Below are 20450 nucleotides of genomic sequence, written 5' to 3'. Positions count from 1 at the left end.
GCATTTTCTAACACAGCACATTCAGTCTGAAGTTAAATGCAAGCATGTTACTCACGCTTCTGATCCTCAGCAATCACTGGATTGCGAAGCTCAATAAACTCGCCACCACCAATCTTATTGACAGCTCTCACACGGAAGTAGTACTCTCCATTTGGAATGAGGTCCTTCACAGGCCAGCTCACTTTGTTCTCTCCGGACATGACATTGACATAGGTTCTTCTGCCAGCCTCTCTGCGCTGCAGGACATAATGAAGAATAGGGCTGCCACCATCATAGTCTGGTGGATCCCATGACACTTTGCAGGAGTTCTTGGTGATCTCACTAGCAACAATTTCCTTGCATGGTCCAGGAAGACCTAATAATATATAAAACAAATTTAAACAATTAAAAGAAAATGCATAATGGAATACAACGTGCAGTAATAATCACAAGCAAGGTGATTGGTTGTCAATATATATATATATATATATATATATATATATATATATATATAATTTTATATGTGTTGTGGGGTTTATCATATGAGAACTGTTCACATTCTTCATTGTAATCATACCAACAACTTTAACGTTAATTGTCCCACTGGTTGCTCCAAGGCTGTTCTCCAAGGTAACTTTGTACTGGCCAGCATCAGCATGCAGACTGCTTGGAATTTCCAGGTGGCAGGAAATATAGTCTGATCTGAATGAGACTCGTTCATCAGCCTTCATTTCCTTCCCATCTTTGTGCCATGTGATCTTAGGTGATGGTACAGCCTTGAATGGAATGGGTAGGTGCATCTTCTCACCCTCCACAACAATAACATCCTGCGTCTGAAACTCAAGGGTAGGGCTGCCTGTAAGGAGGACAATGGAGGGTTAATTAATTAAATCCACATGACGGTGAGTACATGTGAAGGCATTATGGTTAAAAAAATAGTGTGTATATATATATATATATATATATATATATATAAAATCTTTCGCTTACAGTCAGAGTCTTTAGCATAAACACTCTCAGAAATCTCGGAGGGCTCGCTAGCACCAACAGCATTGACAGCACGAATTCTGAAAATATACTGCTTCTCTGGAACAATGCCCTCTTCCTCCCCGGCTCTGTATTTCAGCTCTTTAACTGGACGAGAGTTAACTCTCATCCACTTCTCGGTTCCAGCCTCACAGAGCTCAATGTGGTAGCCAGTGACTGGGCTTCCTCCATTTCTTTCTGGGGCTTTCCAGGCAACAGAGATATGGTCTCTGGCTGCCTCGGTGACATGGAGATCCTGAGGTGGAGATGGTGGACCTGCAGAAATGTAAAAAAACAAAACTCTTAAAAGCCATTAATCCTCTTTATAGATTATTTTTTTAATCATAGTAAATTATTTTCAACATACCTGTTGGGTCCTCAATTACCACAATGTCTGTGGGTTCACTTGGGTGACCAACACCAGCCTCATTCTCAGCAAGAACCTGGAACTGCACCTCAGTTCCTTCAATTACATCAGTCACTCTGTACTTGCAGTCAGGGCCTGCTGTCTTTGCAGATTTCACCCAGCGGGTTCCAAGTTTCTCTTTCTTCTCGATGACATACCTGAAAGTGCATGTTTAACGTACAGAATTCAATGACAGTGACAACATAATATACTCTAAGGCATTTTTCCACAATTACATTATATGTACCTCAAGATAGGTCTACCACCATCGTTCTTAGGTGCCTCCCATTTAAGATCAACATGGGTCTTTGACACCCCTTCGACAGTCAGAGCATAAGGAGGTCCAGGAGTAGCTAAGAGAGAGTAAAGGCAAATAATATCAGTATATTTCCAATACACATATTTTCTTATCTTAAAGAAGGTAAATTAAAAGCAGCCAAGGTCTCTGCTTACTGAATGTATCCTTTGCCAGAGCAGAGTCAGCAAGTTCACAGTATTCACTAATACCAACAGCATTCTCAGCTGCCACACGGAATACATAGAGAGAGCCTTCGTTCAGTGGAGTGACAGTGTATGTCAGCTCTTTCACAGTGGTGTCAACAGCTTGCCAGCCCTTGCGTCTGACATCTCTCTTTTCAACAATATAGTTAGTGACTGGTGAACCACCATCTCTCTCAGGGGCCGTCCACTTCAGTTCAGCACTGTTCCGGGAGATATTAACTATGTCTAGCCATCTTGGGGGTGATGGAGGATCTGATAAGGAAAGAAAAATGTTTTTGTTCAGTTTTAAACTATACATGAATAAACCAAATACAAATAATATTGAATAAAAAGTAATGTAATATCGTTCAGATATGTAGAAAATCACTCACTGAGTCTCTCCTTGCACAGCACAGGGCTGCTAGGCTCACTAGGTTCACTCTCGCCTGCTGCATTGACAGCTCTGATACGGAAAGAGTATTCCTGCTTCTCCATCAATCCCTTAAGGAAGTACTCAAGAGCAGGAATACCATCTGCCACACGGACCCATTCCTCGGTTCCGCTCTTGAGGAGCTCAATAACGTAGGACTCAATCTTAGCACCACCGTCATGCTCAGGCTTAGTCCACTGCAGGAAAGCTGAAGTTTTGGCAACATCCTTAACAAGAGGTTTGCCAGGAGGCCATGGAGGATCTAAAAGAGTATACATATCTGTTTAGTCTCTTTTACTCAAATTCAACACAGATTTTATCTGCTGTGATGCAGATAAAACAATACACATAAAAAAATTATTATACCAATTGGATCCTTGATCAGGATTGGGTCAGTCTCCTTGCTTGGTTTGCCAGGTCCAGCAAGATTCTCAGCCAGGACACGGAACTTATACTTCTTTCTTGTGGGCAATCCTCTCACCCTGTGTTCACCAACATATGAAATATTTCAGATTTACATACACTGCTGCTGTATGGATCATCTGTTTTAAGTTTATGTATTGCAAGTCCTTACCTCAAGTTAGTGTCGCTTACTGGTAGTTTATTGCATCGTATCCATTTGTCAGCATCTGGCTCAAATCTCTCAACCCAGTAGCCAGTGATGGGACTTCCACCATCTTCATCAGGTTCATACCAGGTCAAAGTGACAGAATCCTTTGCAATATCGGATGCCTCAAGTTTGTATGGGGGTCCAGGTGGATCTAGTTAAAAACATTACCAGAACATATCATATTACATATAGTTAAGGTGAAAGCCATATATATATATATATATATATATATATATTTAAAAATGATGTAAAGATAAGTATAATGTACCAAAGGGATATCTGGCAATTATCGGTGTATGTTCGGCTGGCAAACCAATGCCGAACTGATTTTCAGCATAGACTCTGAAGATATACTCCTTGAAGGTCACAAGCTTTGTGGCTTTGTAGGTGGTCTGCTTTATAGTGGATGACAACTTGTACCAAATCTCACTGTCTGCAGCCCTCCTCTCAACAATGTAGTTTGTCACTCTTGAGCCACCATCATCTCTGGGTGGATTCCAGGACAGGAGGCAGGACTCACTGGTTATTTCAGAGATATCAAAGGCAGCTGGAGGTCCAGGCTTATCTATAAACAGAAGAGAAACAAGCTCAATACACATACATAATATACTACTTTTTCCTAATTATTTTACAGTTCCTTTGAAAGGCAAATGCCTGCTGTGATTCTGGATATTTACTCCAGAGGCCTCCCTGCCTTATAAAACAATAATACCTCTTTGCCTTATAAACAATAATACCTCTTTCTTCAGAGGATAAATATGTTACCTAGGATGTTGACATCAACTGTTGCAGTTGCACGTCCACTGCTGTTGACTGCCTCAACAATGTAAGTTGCCGAGTCATCTCTTGTAGTCTTAGCAATGTTCACTGTGGAATGACCGGGCTTGGTGTCAATAGTGATTCTGTCATCTTCCTTGAGAATGAGGTCAGCCTTGGTCCATTTTACTTTAGGCTCTGGTTTGCCTGTGATATCAGCTGGAAGTTCAATCTTTGTGCCAGCCTTTGCTGTTAAACCAGCCAGTAGTTTTGCATCCAAGTGAATCTCTGGGGGCTCTAGAATGGTTAAGGAAAGGTAAGGACGACAGTGAGCTTGAACATGAATACAATAATGTATACTGTAAAGAGAAACATATCATTTTTAAGTACCTTTAGGATCAACAGCCAAGATCTCATCAGTTGCCTTGCTAGGTCTACTTGAGCCTAGTCTGTTCAAGGCCCTCACACGATAAGCATACCACTGACCCTCTTTCAGACCAGTCACCTCAAGCCTAAGACAGAATTAAAAAGAAAGTAACAATTTTATGTGTGTATATACAGATATCTAAGCCTTACCAAAATGTATTGGTCACTTACTTGAGCTCAGGCACTGGGTCTCCACATGGCTCCCACTTGTCAGTGCCACGCTGACATTTGTCAACAGTGTAGCCTTTAATTGGAGCACCACCATCCCACTTTGGAGGCTCCCATGACAAGAAGATTTTGCTGGCAGACTTGTCTCTCCATTTAAGATTCTCTGGTGGGTCTGGAACAGCTATAATGTAAAACAAATTATGTGAGCATATATGTTTGTGTTCATAGTGAACGTGACATTGGCTGTCATCATTTTCCTGTGATCACTTACTGGCTGGTGAAGACACATTCACTGGATCATCAATATAAGCAGGTTCTCCAGGGCCACACTTGTTACAGGCAACAACTCTGAACAAGTACTCCTTGCCTTCGATTACATCTGTGATCGTGAACTCTTGGTCTTGGACACCAGTAATGACCTGAAATTAAAAATAAGTAATAAAAATGCAGTACTGCTGGGAAGTGGAATTTGGCAAAGGATGACTTGAAAGGGTTTGTGAGTTTGATAGGAGTTTAAGACCTTGACCCAAGTCTTTCTGGACACTTCTCGCTTCTCAACCTGGTAGCCAGTCAGTGGGCTGCCTCCATCATGATCTGGTGCTTCCCACATAAGATGCACATGATTTCTGGTTACCTCTGCAACCTTGAAGTCCTTTGGTGCACTAGGCGATGCTAAAGTAAAAAGGTAAACACTGAGTTCTATGCTAGATGTTGGAAGAACTGAATGACAACTGAAGCAAAGATTATCTACTGAACATACCAATGACATTGACGTCAACCTCTCCTGAGACACTGCTTACATCATTCTCCAGTGTCAGAGAATATCTGCCTTTGTCTGGACGCACACTTGGAGTAATGACTAATTCGGTGAAGGTGGCCTTTGTGACCATAGACACACGGTCACCAGCAGTGAGCTCCTTGTCACCAAAGGTCCACTTAGCAGAGGGTGTTGGGTATCCAGTGACTGGGACACGAATTCTAAGAGGATTAGGAACAATCACTTCCAGGCCATCCTTGAAGGCACTCAGGTCCAGTGTAGGTGCAACTAAATTAGGAGGAACAAATTATAATGTTATGAATACATAAAAAAGTAGAAATGGATAAAAATTGGTGAAAGAGCCCAATACGTACAGTGTGGGTCATCTGCCAGTTCAGGTCCAACAATATTAGAGGGGTCAGATTGACCAGCTGCATTCTCAGCAATGACTCTGTATCTGTACTTTTTTCCATATTTAAGACCGGACATCTAGGAAAAGTAACATATAAACAAACATTTTTAAATGCTAGTTACAGATACAATAACCCAAGAAAACAGGCTGTGAAAGTCAGATGCATACCCTGTAGACGAGGTCTTGGCAAAGCCTGGCATTACACCTCAGCCACTTGTCTGAATCTTCCTCACATCTCTCTATAATGTAGCCTGTGATCACACTGCCTCCATTCTTAAGAGGCGTCTCCCAAGTTAGCAGACAGCCCTCTTTGGTTTGTTCAGAGTGTGTCAAATTCAGGGGTGGGCTTGGCCTCTCTGAAAAATTGTAACAAATACAGGCAATATAAAAGTCAGCCTCCTAGATGTACTATAATACTAAAAGGTAGATATTTCAAGATGCAAATAATGCTAACCTATTGGGTCCATGATTTTAACTGGGTTAGTGGCAGCACTTGGCTTGCCAGGACCAGCCTTGTTCTCTGCTCTAACACGGAAAATGTATTCCTTGTTCTCAATAACATCATTGATTATGGCTGTACGGTCTTCAGGTTTGGTCACCATGACTGGAGACCATTTCACAGATGTCCTGTCACGGAGCTCAATGATGTATGATGTGATTTCTGATCCACCATCAAACAGTGGTGGTTCCCAGGAGACTGTGGCACCAAACTTGCTGACATTTCCAACAGCAACATTCTGAGGTGCATCTGGAACATCTGGAATACATGCAATAATAAAAAGTATATAATACGTTCACAGGTAATTTTAGCACTGACAATTAAATCACCTGTATAATTCTAAAAAAAACAAAAAAGTATTCTTTACCAAACTTATTCTTGGCTTGTACAGCTTTATCCGTCTCCACATTTGGCCCACTTCCAACTCTGTTGCGTGCGCAAACACGGAAGAAATACAGAGAGTCCTTCTGCAGCCCAGTGACCGTGTACTCTGTGCTGTCAGCCTGGTCAGTGGCCAACGTCCAGGTCTTGCGCCTGACATCTCGTCTTTCCACCACATAGGCCAAGATCTTGCTGCCACCATCGCTCTCAGGCTCATCCCAGGCAATGCTGACCTCACCATCAGAAGTGTCCACCACATGTAGATTCTTCACAGGCCCAGGAACGTCTAAAAAGCAAAAGTTTTACTTAGTCAACTCCAGTGCAGATTTCTTCATGACAACAACAATGTTGATCAAATAATTTCACATTCATATTCTTCCCTTAATGTAGGTTTTTGTTGTTAATACAGTTGTGATACCACTAACTGTAATATATATTAATCAAATTAGGGCAGCTTAGAAGCAGTGGTGGACAGTAACTGAGTAACTGAGTAAATGTAATTAGTTTCTGTACTTTAGTATTTTTTGGTGTATCTGTACTGAATTTTCTCCATTTCTGGGCGACTTTTTCCTTTCACTCCACTACATTTCAGAGTCTAATATCCGACTTTTTCCTCCTACATTTTGAGAAATCTGTCGTTCCTTTTGGTTTCTGTGTGTATAAAAACGTAACATGTCAAAACAAAAGAAGTGCAAAGCCAGATCACCAATCAGGGCCCAGCGGTCACTTTGTTTAGAGCTGGTTTTGACCTGTTGGTCATACCGACCCAGTGCAGCACGCGGTTCAACGTCAGCGCAGCAGCGTAAAACTTTGGGAGAGTCTGTTCAACATAAATGATGAACTAACCTAACTTTGTGTAAATAGAGCTCAATATAGAAATATGTCCACATATGCAGTCGAGACTGACGCGGCTTTTTTCTGAATTTCTACAAACACCATTTCATTTTATAGTAAATGAGTTTGGGCTGGTTTATGTTTATGAACAGAGGCCTACAGATCAACATAGTAAAGGAGCTCATCTGTGATCCTGAGTTTAAAGCCAGTTCTTATTAAACTTAAACTTGGAACTAAGTTGTAAATAAATCTGAAACTGAAACTTTGCTTGTGTGTAAAAAGTGATTTCAGAGCCACTCGGTTCTCCCTGATGGAAACTGTTTACCTTCAGTGTTTTGTGCTTCTGATCATTTTAATAGACGTCAGCGTCACTAATTAATGACGGTCTATTAAAAGACTGGTTTACCAAGAGAGACGCTGGAGGACTTTCACCTGAAATGAGTTCATGAAGCCAGTCTGGTTATAAAAATGATAACAGGACCAGATCAGAGCCAGAATTACTCTTTTAGTACTTTTACTTTTGATACTTATGTACATTTGAAGGTAAATACTTTAGTACTTTTACTCAAGTGGAGGTCTAAAGGGAGGAACTTCTACTTTTACTGGAGTGATATTTTACCTTGGGTATCTCTACTTTAACTCAAGTACATGATTTGTGTACTTCGTCCACCTCTGCTTAGAAGTGCCAAAGATTGTTTTCCATACATCATTTGAGTGAAAATATTATTACTTTGCAATCAAATGCAATATATTGCTCAAATATAAACTCACCAACAACTTTCAGATTAATGAAAGCCTCTCCCTGTCCATGCTTGTTCTTAATAACAATCTTGTATCGGCCCTCCTCTGACTTCTTAGGGTCCTTCAGTCTGTACTCTGTCTTGTCGGTAGAGGTGTGAACATGTTCCTTTGGCAGGCTGATGGTGTCAAAGAACCATTCAGCCTCAGCATGTGGGTATGCACTGTAAGGAACTGACATGACAAATGGTTTTCCAGCATCTGTCACCAGGTCCTGATCCAAAGTCTTTATCGTTGGCACAGCTGTAGGCAAAACAAGGAAACAATCAAGATTAAATTTAGAGAATCAGGCTTCTGTATTCTAAAATAAAGGTTCTGTTATGCATTCCGTTCATTAAAATGTTCTGGAACTCACCTGCAAGCTCAAGCTTGGCTCTTGCATCCTTGTCTTTGGCGATGACTCTGTATTCACCCTGATCACGAGGCCTGATCTCACAGACTTGGAGTCTGTGAATCTTGCCTTCACTCATCATCTGGTATTTGTCACCCTGGACAATTGTCATGTTGTTTCTTAGCCATTTAATTTCAACTTTGTCTTTGTTCAGCTCAACCTCAAATATAACATCGGAGGCTGGGGGCTCAAATACATCAACTGGTGGTCTGATGATCTCCACTGGGGTCTCTGGATAGTAAAACAATGAAATGGTGTTAGAAAATGATGGAAAAACTGTAAGTACATACAATAAAATACATTATTCAGAGCACAGTCTACCTTCAACAAAGAGGCGAGCCCTGGATTTTTTGTCATCAACTCCACAGGCATATTCACATTCATCATCAGGTCTGCATTCCTTAATGCGTAGTGTGCACGTCTTTCCATCACGCTCAAACTGATATCTGAAACAGAAATCAAACATGCATGTTAGCTATTTTATAGCAAGAAGACATATGTGATACAACACCTACAGAAGAGTGAGTTCCTTACCTTGGACCCTCTCTGATCTCTCGGCCATCTCTGTACCATTTAATTTCAGCCTTCTCTTTGGAGAGCTGGCAAGTAAACTCAGCATCTTCAAACTCAGTGATAGTCTGATCTTGGAGTTGAGTTGTGAAGTCAGTCGGCGCTTCACTGATTATCAGCTCAGCTGTTGACTTGTCAGAACCGGCAATGACAGAGTATTCACCCTCATCTGCAAGGCTACAGTCCTTAATGGTCAAAGTGTGCTTGTCTTTGTCAACGCGATATACAAAGTGCTTGCTTAAAGTGATTTCCTGGCCTGCCTTCATCCACTGCACAGTCACATTTGGCTTGTTCACTTTGCATGAGAAGGAAATGGTCTTCTTTTCTTGTGTTTCAATATCCTCAAGAGGAACAACGATTTTCAGGTCTTCCTCTGTAAACACAATGATGAGCAATTACAAAAAATAATCTATGTATTTCACAACAGGAACAACATCCAACATAATATGTATCATAAAAACATCTATTGTAATATGTAACAAACAAATACCTTGCACGCTAATCTTGGCTGAGCTCTTAGCATATTCACCACGCTGATTGGTCAGTGTGATGGTGTAAGTAGCTTCATCTGACTTCTCAGCATTTTTAATCCTCAGAGAAAAAACAGTGTCTCTCTGGACCATGATAAACTTGCTGCTCTCGAACAGTGTTTCGTCATTCTTCAGCCACTTGGCCTTGGCTTCCTCTGTATTCACCTCACAGTTGAGAACAATCTCTTGTCCTTCACTTCCCTTTGTGTCCTTGAGGGGTGTGATAATTCTAAGCTTCTCTGCAATTAATTGAGAAATGAATGTAAGAACAGAGACTTGATATTGTGAAATTATCCCAGTGTGATTAATGTAAAGGAAGCACAGAATACGTACCAAGCACTGTCAAATCAGCACTAGCTCTTGTGGCGCCAATAAGGGCTACAAAATGTCCCTCATCGTTACGCTCACAGTTCTTGACCACAAGGACCCTTCTTTTGCCATCAGAAATAATTTCGTATTTGTCGTCTGTTTGGAGTTCTTTGTCACCCCTGAGCCATCTGACTTCATATGAGTCTTTGGACACTGAGCACACAAACTCAGCTTTTTCACCCTCAACCACTTCTTGGCTCTGGGGTCTAGAAATAAACTCGGCGGCGAGTTCTGAAAAAAAAAAATTAAATAAATAGTGCTCTGTGATTTTCCTCAAAACACATTAAATTATGCAATGCTAAGCTAAATTACTTACCATTAATTCTCAGTGTCCCTGTGGTTTGTGAGCTGGGCAGTTTGCAGTGGTATTCTCCAGCATCATCCATACGAAGGTCCTGGATGAGGAGAACTCTCTTTCTGCCATCTGCAATATGTTCATATCGTCCACCCTCAGGCAGTTCCTCATCACCCTTATACCAGACAACCTCTGCACTGGGCTTTGAGACCTCACAGATCAGTTTAATACCGTCAGTTTCAGTGCCTTCCACATTAGCCAAGTTCTTTGTGAACCTTGCCTCCTCCTCTGTAATAAGAGAAAATAAGCAAATTCAAATACTATCAAATATTAAGAACTGTAACTGAATACTGTGAAGCGAACAAACAACTAACCAATGACAGTCAGCATGCCAGAGGTCCTGGAAGTCTTTGCATCACATTCATATTCGGCCTCATCATCAAACACTGACTTGCTAATGATAAGAATACGCTGAACTCCTTTGGAAATGATTTCATATTTCTTGCCCTTTCTGATTTCATTTCCATCCTTGAACCAGCGAACCTATTCAAAGAGAACCATTATCATTTACACGAACATAACAGAGTGATTAAAGATAAAACAATGTGTAGCTAAATGAAACATGTATTCAACCTAAATATATATAAATTAAGAAAAATACCTTGGCATTTTCTCTGGAAACCTCGCATTCAAACTTGGCAGTTTCTTTCTCCATGACTTCAACATCATGAAGCGGCTTTGTGAACTCCACATGTGGAGCTGAAATCAACAAAAAAAAATTCTCAAAACGCACAAACATGAATTAATTTTGAATTTCGAGCCATTATTAAAATTCACTTACGTTCAACATTCAAGAAAGCAGAGGTCTTGAAGTCTTTGGCATCACAGGTGTATGTTTTTGAATCGTCAAGTGTGCAGTCAAGAATGATGAGCTTTCTCTTGCAGCCCTCAGCAACCATCTCATACTTCTTAGTTTTACGGATTTCCTGTCCATCTCTGAACCACTTGACTTCTGCTCTTTCTTTGGAGACTTCGCACTCTAGTATGGCAGTAGCTTCCTCCTCCACAGTCTGGTCCTCAAGCGGCTTGGTGAACTCGACTGGAGGCTCTGTTAGAGCAAATTGTTTAGTATGTTTTCAATACTTCTCGCAAAGAACACTTGCATAATTTTGCCACTGACAACAGACGTTTGGTAATTAATCAAGACTATGATACTCAGCCCCATATGTTACTGTGGTTACTGCCTTAATATTTAGGTTTTTTTTTGCTGGCTGTGACACACAAAGTGCAACTTATTTGTTGATGTTCATTAATTAGATATACTGATTGAAGTTTACCATTATTATTGTTCACTGTGCTTAAAATAAGCAGACTTTTACATTTAATTTATTATTATTTACATTTATTGCATCATGTTTAGTTTAATATAAAAGAATGGAATCTTATTATGAAGTTCAAAAGTGTTTGACTAATATGATATATAATATTAATTAATAATAATATGTCATATAATATGGCTGTTGCTGATAAAGCATTTGTGTTATATATTTTTCTAATTATTAAAACTGCTGGTCACTTAATCATACCGATGAACTACATTATAACATTTGCACATAGATTTATATAAAACATGCAAATTGGCACCAACCTTTTACGATGAGTTTGGCCTGGGTTTGGAAATCCTTTGCAGTGAGTTTTACTTCTCCTGCCTCTGTCAGCTTCACATCTCTTAGGGTCAGCGTGTGAGTTCTGCCCTCTGCTCGGGTCACCACCTGTGCAAATCAAACGGATTGATAAATCAGCCCACCCTTTACCTTGTCACAGGCTTGAAAACAGCTATTTACTGCCCCACTGCAATCGACATCAGCAGCTGAGGAGCAGGAACTGGTCTCAGTTTCACACCTCTCCTTTTTCTACCAGGGATAGCTGTGTAGCCTGAGAGCAACTTATATAGCTTGTGTAACATCAGTATAAGGTGAATGTGAATTATATTATTTGACTCAATGCATTAAATAATACAGTAAATTTGTATTAACAATAAAAAAGCTGGACACAGCTTATGGACACACTATTACATTTATCATAAACATAGACCTTTCCCAATACATTGCATTGCATTAACAATGAAAACTATTTTAAGCATATTAATAAAAAAAATAGTTGATCAAGTTGATTCTAAATTATAAGCATTCAAAGTGCCACTACAGAGAACAAGCCATCAGAACCATTTAACAATTAAAAAATCTGCCATTAATTATGTTATTAACTGATTTATTATAAGAAGCTAGACACCACCATGTTGTCTTTTCTATTCTCTCTCTCTGCACACACACCACACACACACACACTATATATATATATATATATATATATATATATATATGTATGTATGTATGTTAAATTCTGTTATTTTTTTAATGACAAAAGTACCAAAACCCATTATTTAATCACTCACACATAACAAGATAGGCCTCATATCACCAAAAAGTAATTCTAATTCTCATGGTCATAAAACTTGTTTTCACTATACATTTCCAGATTACATCCCATTGCCAACAACAACCTGAATAACTGCATGAAGTTCTTAATGTCCACCTTTCAGGAATAGAGAAATACAGGCGCAGAACAATTTATCTGTAAACACAATTTTAGCTTTACAAAATGAATTTCCACTTAAAATCGTAGCTCTCAAATAGACCTTCTGCCACCTGCCACTAGACATGGCGTCTCAAAGCAGTTAAAAATAACCAGAAGAACGCTTGCAGGGCAGAACAGCCCTGAGAGTTAACGCAAAGCCCAGATCAAATACTCAGCTGTAGCCTGATCCCCACAGGGCCTTATATGCAGAAAGCATGTAGGTGGCATAAGTAAAGAAGAATCTATAGGTATAAAAGTATAGGTATAAAATGAAATTACTACTGTTGTATTTGTAAAGTATTTAGCTGTTGTGATAAATTGACAGTTATAAATGGAAACTGAAAAAATGGCCTCAACACACCATGACTGCTTATGCTAGTATTACATTAGCATTACATTAGCATGAACTAGCAGAGAGATCAGTGTTATCCAAGACTAACTCTGTGACAGGCCTACTTCAAAACCAGACTGCGGGGTTTTTTAACACTTCAGACTTATTTCATGCAAGCACAAGATGTAGCTGGAATTCTTTTCACTTACTCTGTCACTTGGTTCCAGCTTTGTACCCCCAAGGAACCAGTCCACAGATATGCCTTCATATGACAGTTCGCAGTCAAAAGTTGCAGTCTCCCCAGCCGTGACTGTAACATCCTTGAGAGGCCGCAAAAGGCCTATCGTTCGTGCTTTGGATTGAGGAGAAGACATTGTTAGTCACCTCCAAGTCCCAAGAGACAGTATAATCCCTTAACTGCAAATCCACATTGTGCTTTCCCGCTGACAGCAGGCGACTGCTCTGGAGCCCAGAAGCCTCCAAGACCAAGTGGAGATTCAGTTGGAGAGAGACTTGTCATTCGGGGGCCTACCTCATTTGCATATTTAGCTTCCTTTAAAATGTAAATGGTCAGCAAAAAAAAAAAAGAGTTGGAAGGGGAGGTGGATCTGTTGAACCTCTGCCAATCACTGACGGGCCTACTCTAGATATGGCATGCAGATTCCAAAATAGCTGCAAGATCTGATTGGCTACTTGCCTACCCCCACCAAGACTTCACGCTGGCCCACCTGTAACTGTCAATCAACATCATGGAATTTTCCAGGAAAAGAAGAATGTTGGGGTACATGTTACCTAATTTATACAAATGCAGACATCATGGGTGATGTTACAACACCAGCCTGTTTGTTTTATAAGCATGCTTACAAGTGGTTCCCATGTTTAGGAGATTCTAAGTCATTAATGCCTCACTTAATAAAAAGGTTTTATCACCCACTTAGCATGGCATGGTGGTTGGCATTACATTTTACAGCCTGATAACATATTACATTCACAGACTGATTTACTGCAGCTATGGTGCACCCTTCCATTTATTTCTTGTAACAGAAATAGTTTCCCGTGTAAAACTAATGTCTCTTATATCTTATCTGAAGTGTTCCCATATGTATGTGCACATGTTGTACATCATTCTCACCTTTAACTCTCAGATGAGCACTAGATTTAGCATTGGCAGCACTAAAGTCCACACCGCCAGCCATGACCATCTGCACATTGTAGAGAATGAGCAAGTGTCTTGTTCCTTCTTCCTTGATCTCACAGTCCTAATGATTAGTGGAAAAGAATGAATTAGGATGCAAGTCCACAGATAATAGAGAAAATTAAATACTAAGCCATTATTGCAGCAGCACAATAGTCTCTGTTTTATATTATACATATCGCTGTCCTCAGAAGAAAACTTTGTATCTCCAAAATGATAACTTTACAGGAAAACGAAAAAGAAAACTTACTTTTAATGTAAATCAATGGAACCAATGTTTCTTTCACAATGTAAAGAGTAACAGGTATTTTCAAATTATGTCAAAAATGAAAAATGACCAAAATGGAGATACGAGGTTTTCTTCCAACAGCAGCGATAGTCTACAAACAGCATTATTGCATAGTGAAAAGTGCATAACTTGAACAATGCATAGTTTGGTTTCATCAAACTGACAGATTAATAGTTGTTTTTGAGTACAGAACTTACAGAAGACTGGTGCAGAGCCTCTCCTTTAAGTTTCCAGTTACCATGCACATCCTCCTCAGAGATCTCTGTCTCAAAGCGAGCAGTCTCAGTCTCTATGACTTCCACGCTGTACAGTGGACGAACGACCTTAATGTCACGCTCTGCATGGGTCATATGAGAGGACAAAGAAAATCAGGTGATGGGCCATAGTTTAACTGTTTGTGGAGTCCATATAAAGATTTAAAGAGAAAGGTACATACCCTCAATATTGAGCTTAGCTGTTGTTTTATCAGAGCCACAGTCACAAGTGTATTCGCCTATATTGCTTTTATCAGCCCGCTTAACTGTTAGTATGCGTTTCTTTCCATCTGCCTTGATGAGGACATTCTTGGATGGGGTAATTTCCTTGCCATCTTTGAACCATTTCACCTCAGCAGAGGGTTTGCTCAGTTCACACATCAGCACCACTTCATCCTTCTCAACAGCTGTGTAGTCCTGCAGCTTGGTGGTGAAGTAGGCTTCTCCCTCTGTTGAGTGCAACACAGGCATACATTTTGCTTTGCTTGACCAGCACGGTTGAAAAGCCGAAAAACAGCATATGAATATTGCACGGACTTACCAAGAACAGTGAGCATGGCCTCACAGGTTTTTCCAAGGGCCTCTGCTTTAATCAAAGAGGTATCATCAATTGACACCTCCTTGAAGGAGAGAGTGTGGATCTTGCCCTGTTCTGACATGTGCACCACTTTGCTCGGATGCAGGCGGACATCATTTTTGTACCAGGTGACCTGAACTTTCTCATGGGAAAGTTCAATACTGAACTCCGCCGTCTCACGCTCCTTCACGGTCACGTCCTTGATGGGCTTCACAAATTCAAGACGAATGCCTGATAAAAAAGAAATTAAAATGCATGATCACTTCTTGTTCTTCACTAATGTTTCCAAAGCTCACAAAAAAACTATTAAAATGTAAATTACACTGTGTAAGTACAAAAGAGTTGTAAAGACCTTGAATAATGAGTTTGCCAGTAGTTCTTTTGTCCTCAGCCTCAAACATGTACTTAGCCTCATCGTCATAGGCTGCAGATTTGACCACCAGAGCGTGCCTTTTTCCCTCTGAAACAATTTCAAATTTCTCGTCAGCCTTCAACTCCTGGGTTCCCTTCAGCCAGCGGAAGGTCTTCGGCTCTCGTGATATTTCACACTCAAACCTTGCATCGTCTTTCTCATACACTTGCACGTCACTCAAAGGTGTAAGGAAAGTGATGGGCAGCTCTGCAAATGAAAGAAAGATTAGGTGCCAATTTACACTCGTAAATTGTCATGAAGAGAAGAAGAGAAGTGGAAAGGTACCTTTGACTTTCAGATTTGCAGAACACTTTGCATTGGCACCCTGGAATGAAACCTCGCCTGATTGGGGAACTTTGCAGTTGTACAAAGTTAAAGTGTGCTTGGCGCCATCCTCAATGATTTCAACGTCCTATAAAAAAAAGGAACGTAATGTGACAAACAAAAAGATCTATCATCATACAGAGTTTACAGAGTTTCTTTTTTCAATTTTAGAAATTTTAGTTCAGTTGAAAAAAGATTTTCAGACATTATTCTTACAGGTGACTGAGAAAGAACTTCTCCTTTCAGTTTCCACTGGCCATGGACATCATCCTCGGAGAGCTCCACTTCAAAACGTGCAGTCTCGCCATCGAACAGCTCAACACCATACATGGGGCGAACCACTTTGATGTCACGAGCTGCAACAGGACAGAAAAAAAGCGACACCACTTAATGTTTCAGCAGGGCATTGCTAAAAAAAAGTGATTACCAGTATGATGTGTAACAAAATGGATTTTGTTATATTGTGGATAGACCCAAAAACTGGGCTCCTGAGAAAAAGTAAAAATGAGAAAGAGCTTAAATAATCCTCTAATCTTATAAGCTCACAAAAAAAGTATATTTTAGACTGGAAGTGGCGACTGCACCACTGTGGGCTGCTCGAAGTATGCTCCTATGTTAATCGATGTAGCCACTTATATCAGCTGGGCATGGCTGCAGAATGCATTTTTACAGAATGCGACTTGCACAATCATGTAAAAGCAAATGTGAAAAAAGTGTAAAAGTAAAAGTGTCACAGACAGGGTGGTGAGCTTGGTGGAATCGTGAGCTGCAGTGAAACAGTGAAATATTTTAAAAACCAGATAAATATGTTTACTCTGCTGCCACCGTGTAAATTAAAAATTGAAGATAAGTCAGGAGATAAAAAGGAAGAAGAGAATAGGTTGTAGAAGAGAAAGACAAATAACTGATTTGATTACAGGACTACAGCATTTACTTAACAGGAAAAGAAAATCTTTTTAGTTACAAACTGTTTTATGATGTTAAGGAGGAACTTTGTCTCATTTAGGAACTATGAAGGGTACATGATTTTGCTAAGATAATAAAGTATTTCATAGGAAGCATGCATGGCATATCCATGAACAGTACGGTAACACTCTTTTACTATTACATTAGAGAGTATTGAGCATATAATGAATTGAAAACTCACTCAGGGATGTTTAGTGAAACTTCATGATGTGATAATGATCATGTTCAAATACATGTTACTTTTTCAGGTTTTTCATGATTGAAATAAATATGATGCACATTAATGGCATTATACTTTGCTATACAAGACATGAAACTATGCATTTGTTTAATTAAATATTCACTAATATTCCATAAGATGACCATCATGATTGTGTGAAAATGTAATATAACTGTACTTTTACTTTACAGTTCATGAGTACTACAGAATACTAACTGTATGAGTAGGTAATGCAATTTGCTTAGGCTTTGCATCAATCATGAATGCTTTATAACCATAAACACTGTAATGGAGGTGGTTGGGATTTCTCTTGATAGACCCTTTGTGTGCTCAGTATCATAAGCTGTTTATTCCCTTGAAAGATTTTAATCCATAAAGGATAAATATGATTTCAATTTATTGCATTGTATGTTCATGACTCTTAAATGAATATATTTAATTCATGTTTAAAAATTTTGTTTGTAACTACGCTGTTTATGAACAAGCCTGGAATACTTCAGGCACATGTAGGTACTGTAAAGCGTTACTAGTTTTTATTATTGTTATTTATTGGTAATCTTACTGCTGTTACTATTATCAATTCATTTTTCTTTCATTATTATTATTATATTATTATTGATGTTGCAATATTGTACTGTTACTGTCTGAGTAGTGACAAAATTAGACCTCATATTGCACACCCCTAAACAGTATCCACTGAATTCTGCAATGTGTACCTTCAATGTTCACAGTGGCCACTGTTTTGTCTGTTCCACAGTCACAGACATACTGGCCCTTGTCTTTGTCCCCCACTTTCTTAATCGTCAAGATTCTCCGTTTGCCCTCTGTCTTCATGGAAACCAACTTGGAGGCCTTAATTTCAGTCTCATTGTGGAACCACTTCACAGGAACATCTCTGCTCAGCTCGCAGTCAAGATTGACCTCATCTTTTTCGACTGCAGTGTAGTCCTGCAGTTTCACTGTGAAGTAGGCGTCTCCCTCTGAAAAATACCAATAAATCCCAGTGAGCTAAAATGCATTATTAAGAAATCTTTCACTTTCTTTATTATCTATTCTTTCGCTGCACAATAATTGCAATCACCATACCACAAGAAAAAAAAAAAAAACCCTGTAAAAGATTACCTAGGACCGTCAGGTTTGCTGTAGTTGATATTCCTTTTGCTTCTGCCTTTATCTGGCAGGTATCATCTAGAGTGACTTCCTTAATTTCTAATATATGTCTCTTTCCATCGACATGGGTAAGCACCGTTCTGCTCGGATGCAGTTTTGTTTCATTTTTGTACCAAGTCACAGGCACGTTCTCATGAGAAAGCTCAATCTCAAACCGAGCCGTTTTACCTTCCTTCACAGTTTGATCCGACATCGGTGAGATAAACTTCAGTCTTATACCTTTAACACATAATCAGTTAAGTGATATTAATGACATGTAGGCTAGATGGTCTGGCACCAAAGATGGATTGGATGACTTGAATGGAACATCTTGAATGGATTAGATGATTGAATGGAACATCTTGAATGGATTAGATGATTGAATGGAACATCTTGAAAGGATTAGATGACTTGAATGGATTTAACCATGACTTACCCTCCACTGTCAGTTTAGCTGTTGATGTTTTACCCAAGACCTCAATAGTGTATTCTCCCTCATCATCAAATTCACAGTGGTTTATGACCAACATGTGTTTCTTTCCATCATCAATAATATCATATTTCTGGTCTGATACTACAATATCAGACCCTCTATACCACATCACTTTAGGCACATCTTTAGTGATGGTACACTCAAACTTTGCCTGTTTCTTTTCAGGAACCGTAATATCCTTTAGTGGGACTGTGAAGTCCATTTCGATTTCTGGGGATTTGAATGAAGGTTATCAAAAGAAAATCATTTTCAAAAGTGTATAACAAGATTATACAAGGACTTATATGCTTAGAAAAATGTCCACGCATCTGTTTTATTTATTTCTATTTTTCATCAACATACCTTTGACTGTCAGCATTGCACTTGTGATGGCATTCAGAGCTTGGTATGTAACTTCTCCAGCCTGGTCAAGCTGAACATTTTTCAGAGTAAGGAATCGCTTCCGTCCCTCTGCCCTGATATCACATGTCTTGAGAAGAAAAAGTAATGTAAATAAGTTCAGTTCATAAGAATTATGCTTCATCCATGTTCACTGGGCAATAATCAAGTCAGTATTGACCAACATCTTACCGGTGATCTTGTTAGAACCTGTCCTTTAAGCTTCCATTCCCCAGGCACATCATCCTCAGAGATTTCAGTGTCAAAATTAGCCTCCTCCTTCTCCTTCACCTCCACACTAGCAAGAGGCTTCAAGATCTCAGCTTCACGTTCTGCATTAACAGTAAAGGAACATTATGGTTAATAATTTGCAAACCCCACATGCATTAAGAGATGAAGTATAATAATGTCACACACCTCCAAGTGTGAGTTTTGCAGGATATCTGCAGCCTTCGACCTCAATGGCATACTCGCCAGCATCATTTGGCTGGGCATTCTTAATGGCCAGTGTGATATCTTTTCCGTCCTTCTTGACCTCGGTCTTATCTGTTGGTTCAATGGGAATTTCTTCATCTCCCTTTAACCATTTCCAGTTGGGAGTGTCCTTGAAGAGCTCACACTTGAAGGTAGCAGTGGCTTTCGGTTTCACGTGCTGATCCCTGAGAGGTCTCACCAACCAGTCTCTTATTATTTCTGTCGATAAAAAAGGTCATTAAGTAAATACGATTTACGGCAACTTTAGTAAATAAGAGAATTAATATGCTCACTTGTACATACCGATGACTTTGACGTTTGTCTGTGTCTGAAGGTTCTCGCATTCGCATGTGTAAACAGCAGCATCATCATCATTTGAGTCTTGAATTGTCAAAGCATGTTGCAGTCCAATAACATTGATGGCAATCTTGCCGGGAACTGCTGAGAGTGGAATTCCATTCTTCTTCCAGACCACACTCCTCTCTTTACTCAACTCACAGGTCAAATACAAGGGCTGTCCTTTGATTACAGACGCCTCTTCTTCCAGAGTCTTGGTGAATCTCACAGGCAACTCTATGAAAATACAAGAACACAACACATTCACATTTTGGAACAGTTGATATACAGAAACATT

The 20450-nt window shown here is 39.7% G+C and overlaps 1 protein-coding gene across 3 annotated transcripts in view; it reads right to left on the bottom strand.

Annotated features, from left to right (window-relative positions):
- The window catches only part of ttn.2 (titin, tandem duplicate 2), a 180210-nt gene that overhangs the window by 72559 nt on the left and 87201 nt on the right, over window positions 1-20450 (bottom strand). For all 3 annotated transcript variants that reach the window (XM_037539621.1, XM_017710611.2, XM_017710612.2), the window contains 46 exons: window positions 20120-20389; window positions 19760-20035; window positions 19535-19674; window positions 19307-19433; window positions 18908-19174; window positions 18445-18711; window positions 18039-18302; window positions 16353-16492; window positions 16098-16224; window positions 15753-16019; window positions 15365-15631; window positions 15006-15272; window positions 14767-14906; window positions 14218-14344; window positions 13295-13437; window positions 11766-11889; window positions 10959-11225; window positions 10779-10876; window positions 10492-10660; window positions 10139-10405; window positions 9787-10053; window positions 9414-9692; window positions 8888-9296; window positions 8675-8799; window positions 8318-8584; window positions 7936-8205; window positions 6317-6616; window positions 5905-6207; window positions 5619-5806; window positions 5413-5527; window positions 5042-5326; window positions 4802-4953; window positions 4553-4700; window positions 4285-4462; window positions 4078-4199; window positions 3697-3984; window positions 3200-3496; window positions 2896-3082; window positions 2688-2803; window positions 2284-2583; window positions 1865-2164; window positions 1659-1764; window positions 1373-1569; window positions 970-1281; window positions 557-835; window positions 56-355 (listed from right to left, as the gene is read on the bottom strand). In XM_037539621.1, the coding sequence (XP_037395518.1) occupies window positions 56-355; window positions 557-835; window positions 970-1281; window positions 1373-1569; window positions 1659-1764; window positions 1865-2164; window positions 2284-2583; window positions 2688-2803; window positions 2896-3082; window positions 3200-3496; window positions 3697-3984; window positions 4078-4199; window positions 4285-4462; window positions 4553-4700; window positions 4802-4953; window positions 5042-5326; window positions 5413-5527; window positions 5619-5806; window positions 5905-6207; window positions 6317-6616; window positions 7936-8205; window positions 8318-8584; window positions 8675-8799; window positions 8888-9296; window positions 9414-9692; window positions 9787-10053; window positions 10139-10405; window positions 10492-10660; window positions 10779-10876; window positions 10959-11225; window positions 11766-11889; window positions 13295-13437; window positions 14218-14344; window positions 14767-14906; window positions 15006-15272; window positions 15365-15631; window positions 15753-16019; window positions 16098-16224; window positions 16353-16492; window positions 18039-18302; window positions 18445-18711; window positions 18908-19174; window positions 19307-19433; window positions 19535-19674; window positions 19760-20035; window positions 20120-20389 (10104 nt within the window). The remainder of the gene's footprint in view (window positions 1-55; window positions 356-556; window positions 836-969; window positions 1282-1372; window positions 1570-1658; window positions 1765-1864; window positions 2165-2283; window positions 2584-2687; window positions 2804-2895; window positions 3083-3199; window positions 3497-3696; window positions 3985-4077; window positions 4200-4284; window positions 4463-4552; window positions 4701-4801; window positions 4954-5041; window positions 5327-5412; window positions 5528-5618; window positions 5807-5904; window positions 6208-6316; window positions 6617-7935; window positions 8206-8317; window positions 8585-8674; window positions 8800-8887; window positions 9297-9413; window positions 9693-9786; window positions 10054-10138; window positions 10406-10491; window positions 10661-10778; window positions 10877-10958; window positions 11226-11765; window positions 11890-13294; window positions 13438-14217; window positions 14345-14766; window positions 14907-15005; window positions 15273-15364; window positions 15632-15752; window positions 16020-16097; window positions 16225-16352; window positions 16493-18038; window positions 18303-18444; window positions 18712-18907; window positions 19175-19306; window positions 19434-19534; window positions 19675-19759; window positions 20036-20119; window positions 20390-20450) is intronic.

The sequence above is a fragment of the Pygocentrus nattereri genome, chromosome 6, assembly GCF_015220715.1.
Source record: "Pygocentrus nattereri isolate fPygNat1 chromosome 6, fPygNat1.pri, whole genome shotgun sequence".
Classification (NCBI taxonomy): domain Eukaryota; kingdom Metazoa; phylum Chordata; class Actinopteri; order Characiformes; family Serrasalmidae; genus Pygocentrus; species Pygocentrus nattereri.
Note: the sequence above shows the minus strand (reverse complement) of the source record. Positions and strands in the feature narration are given on the sequence as shown.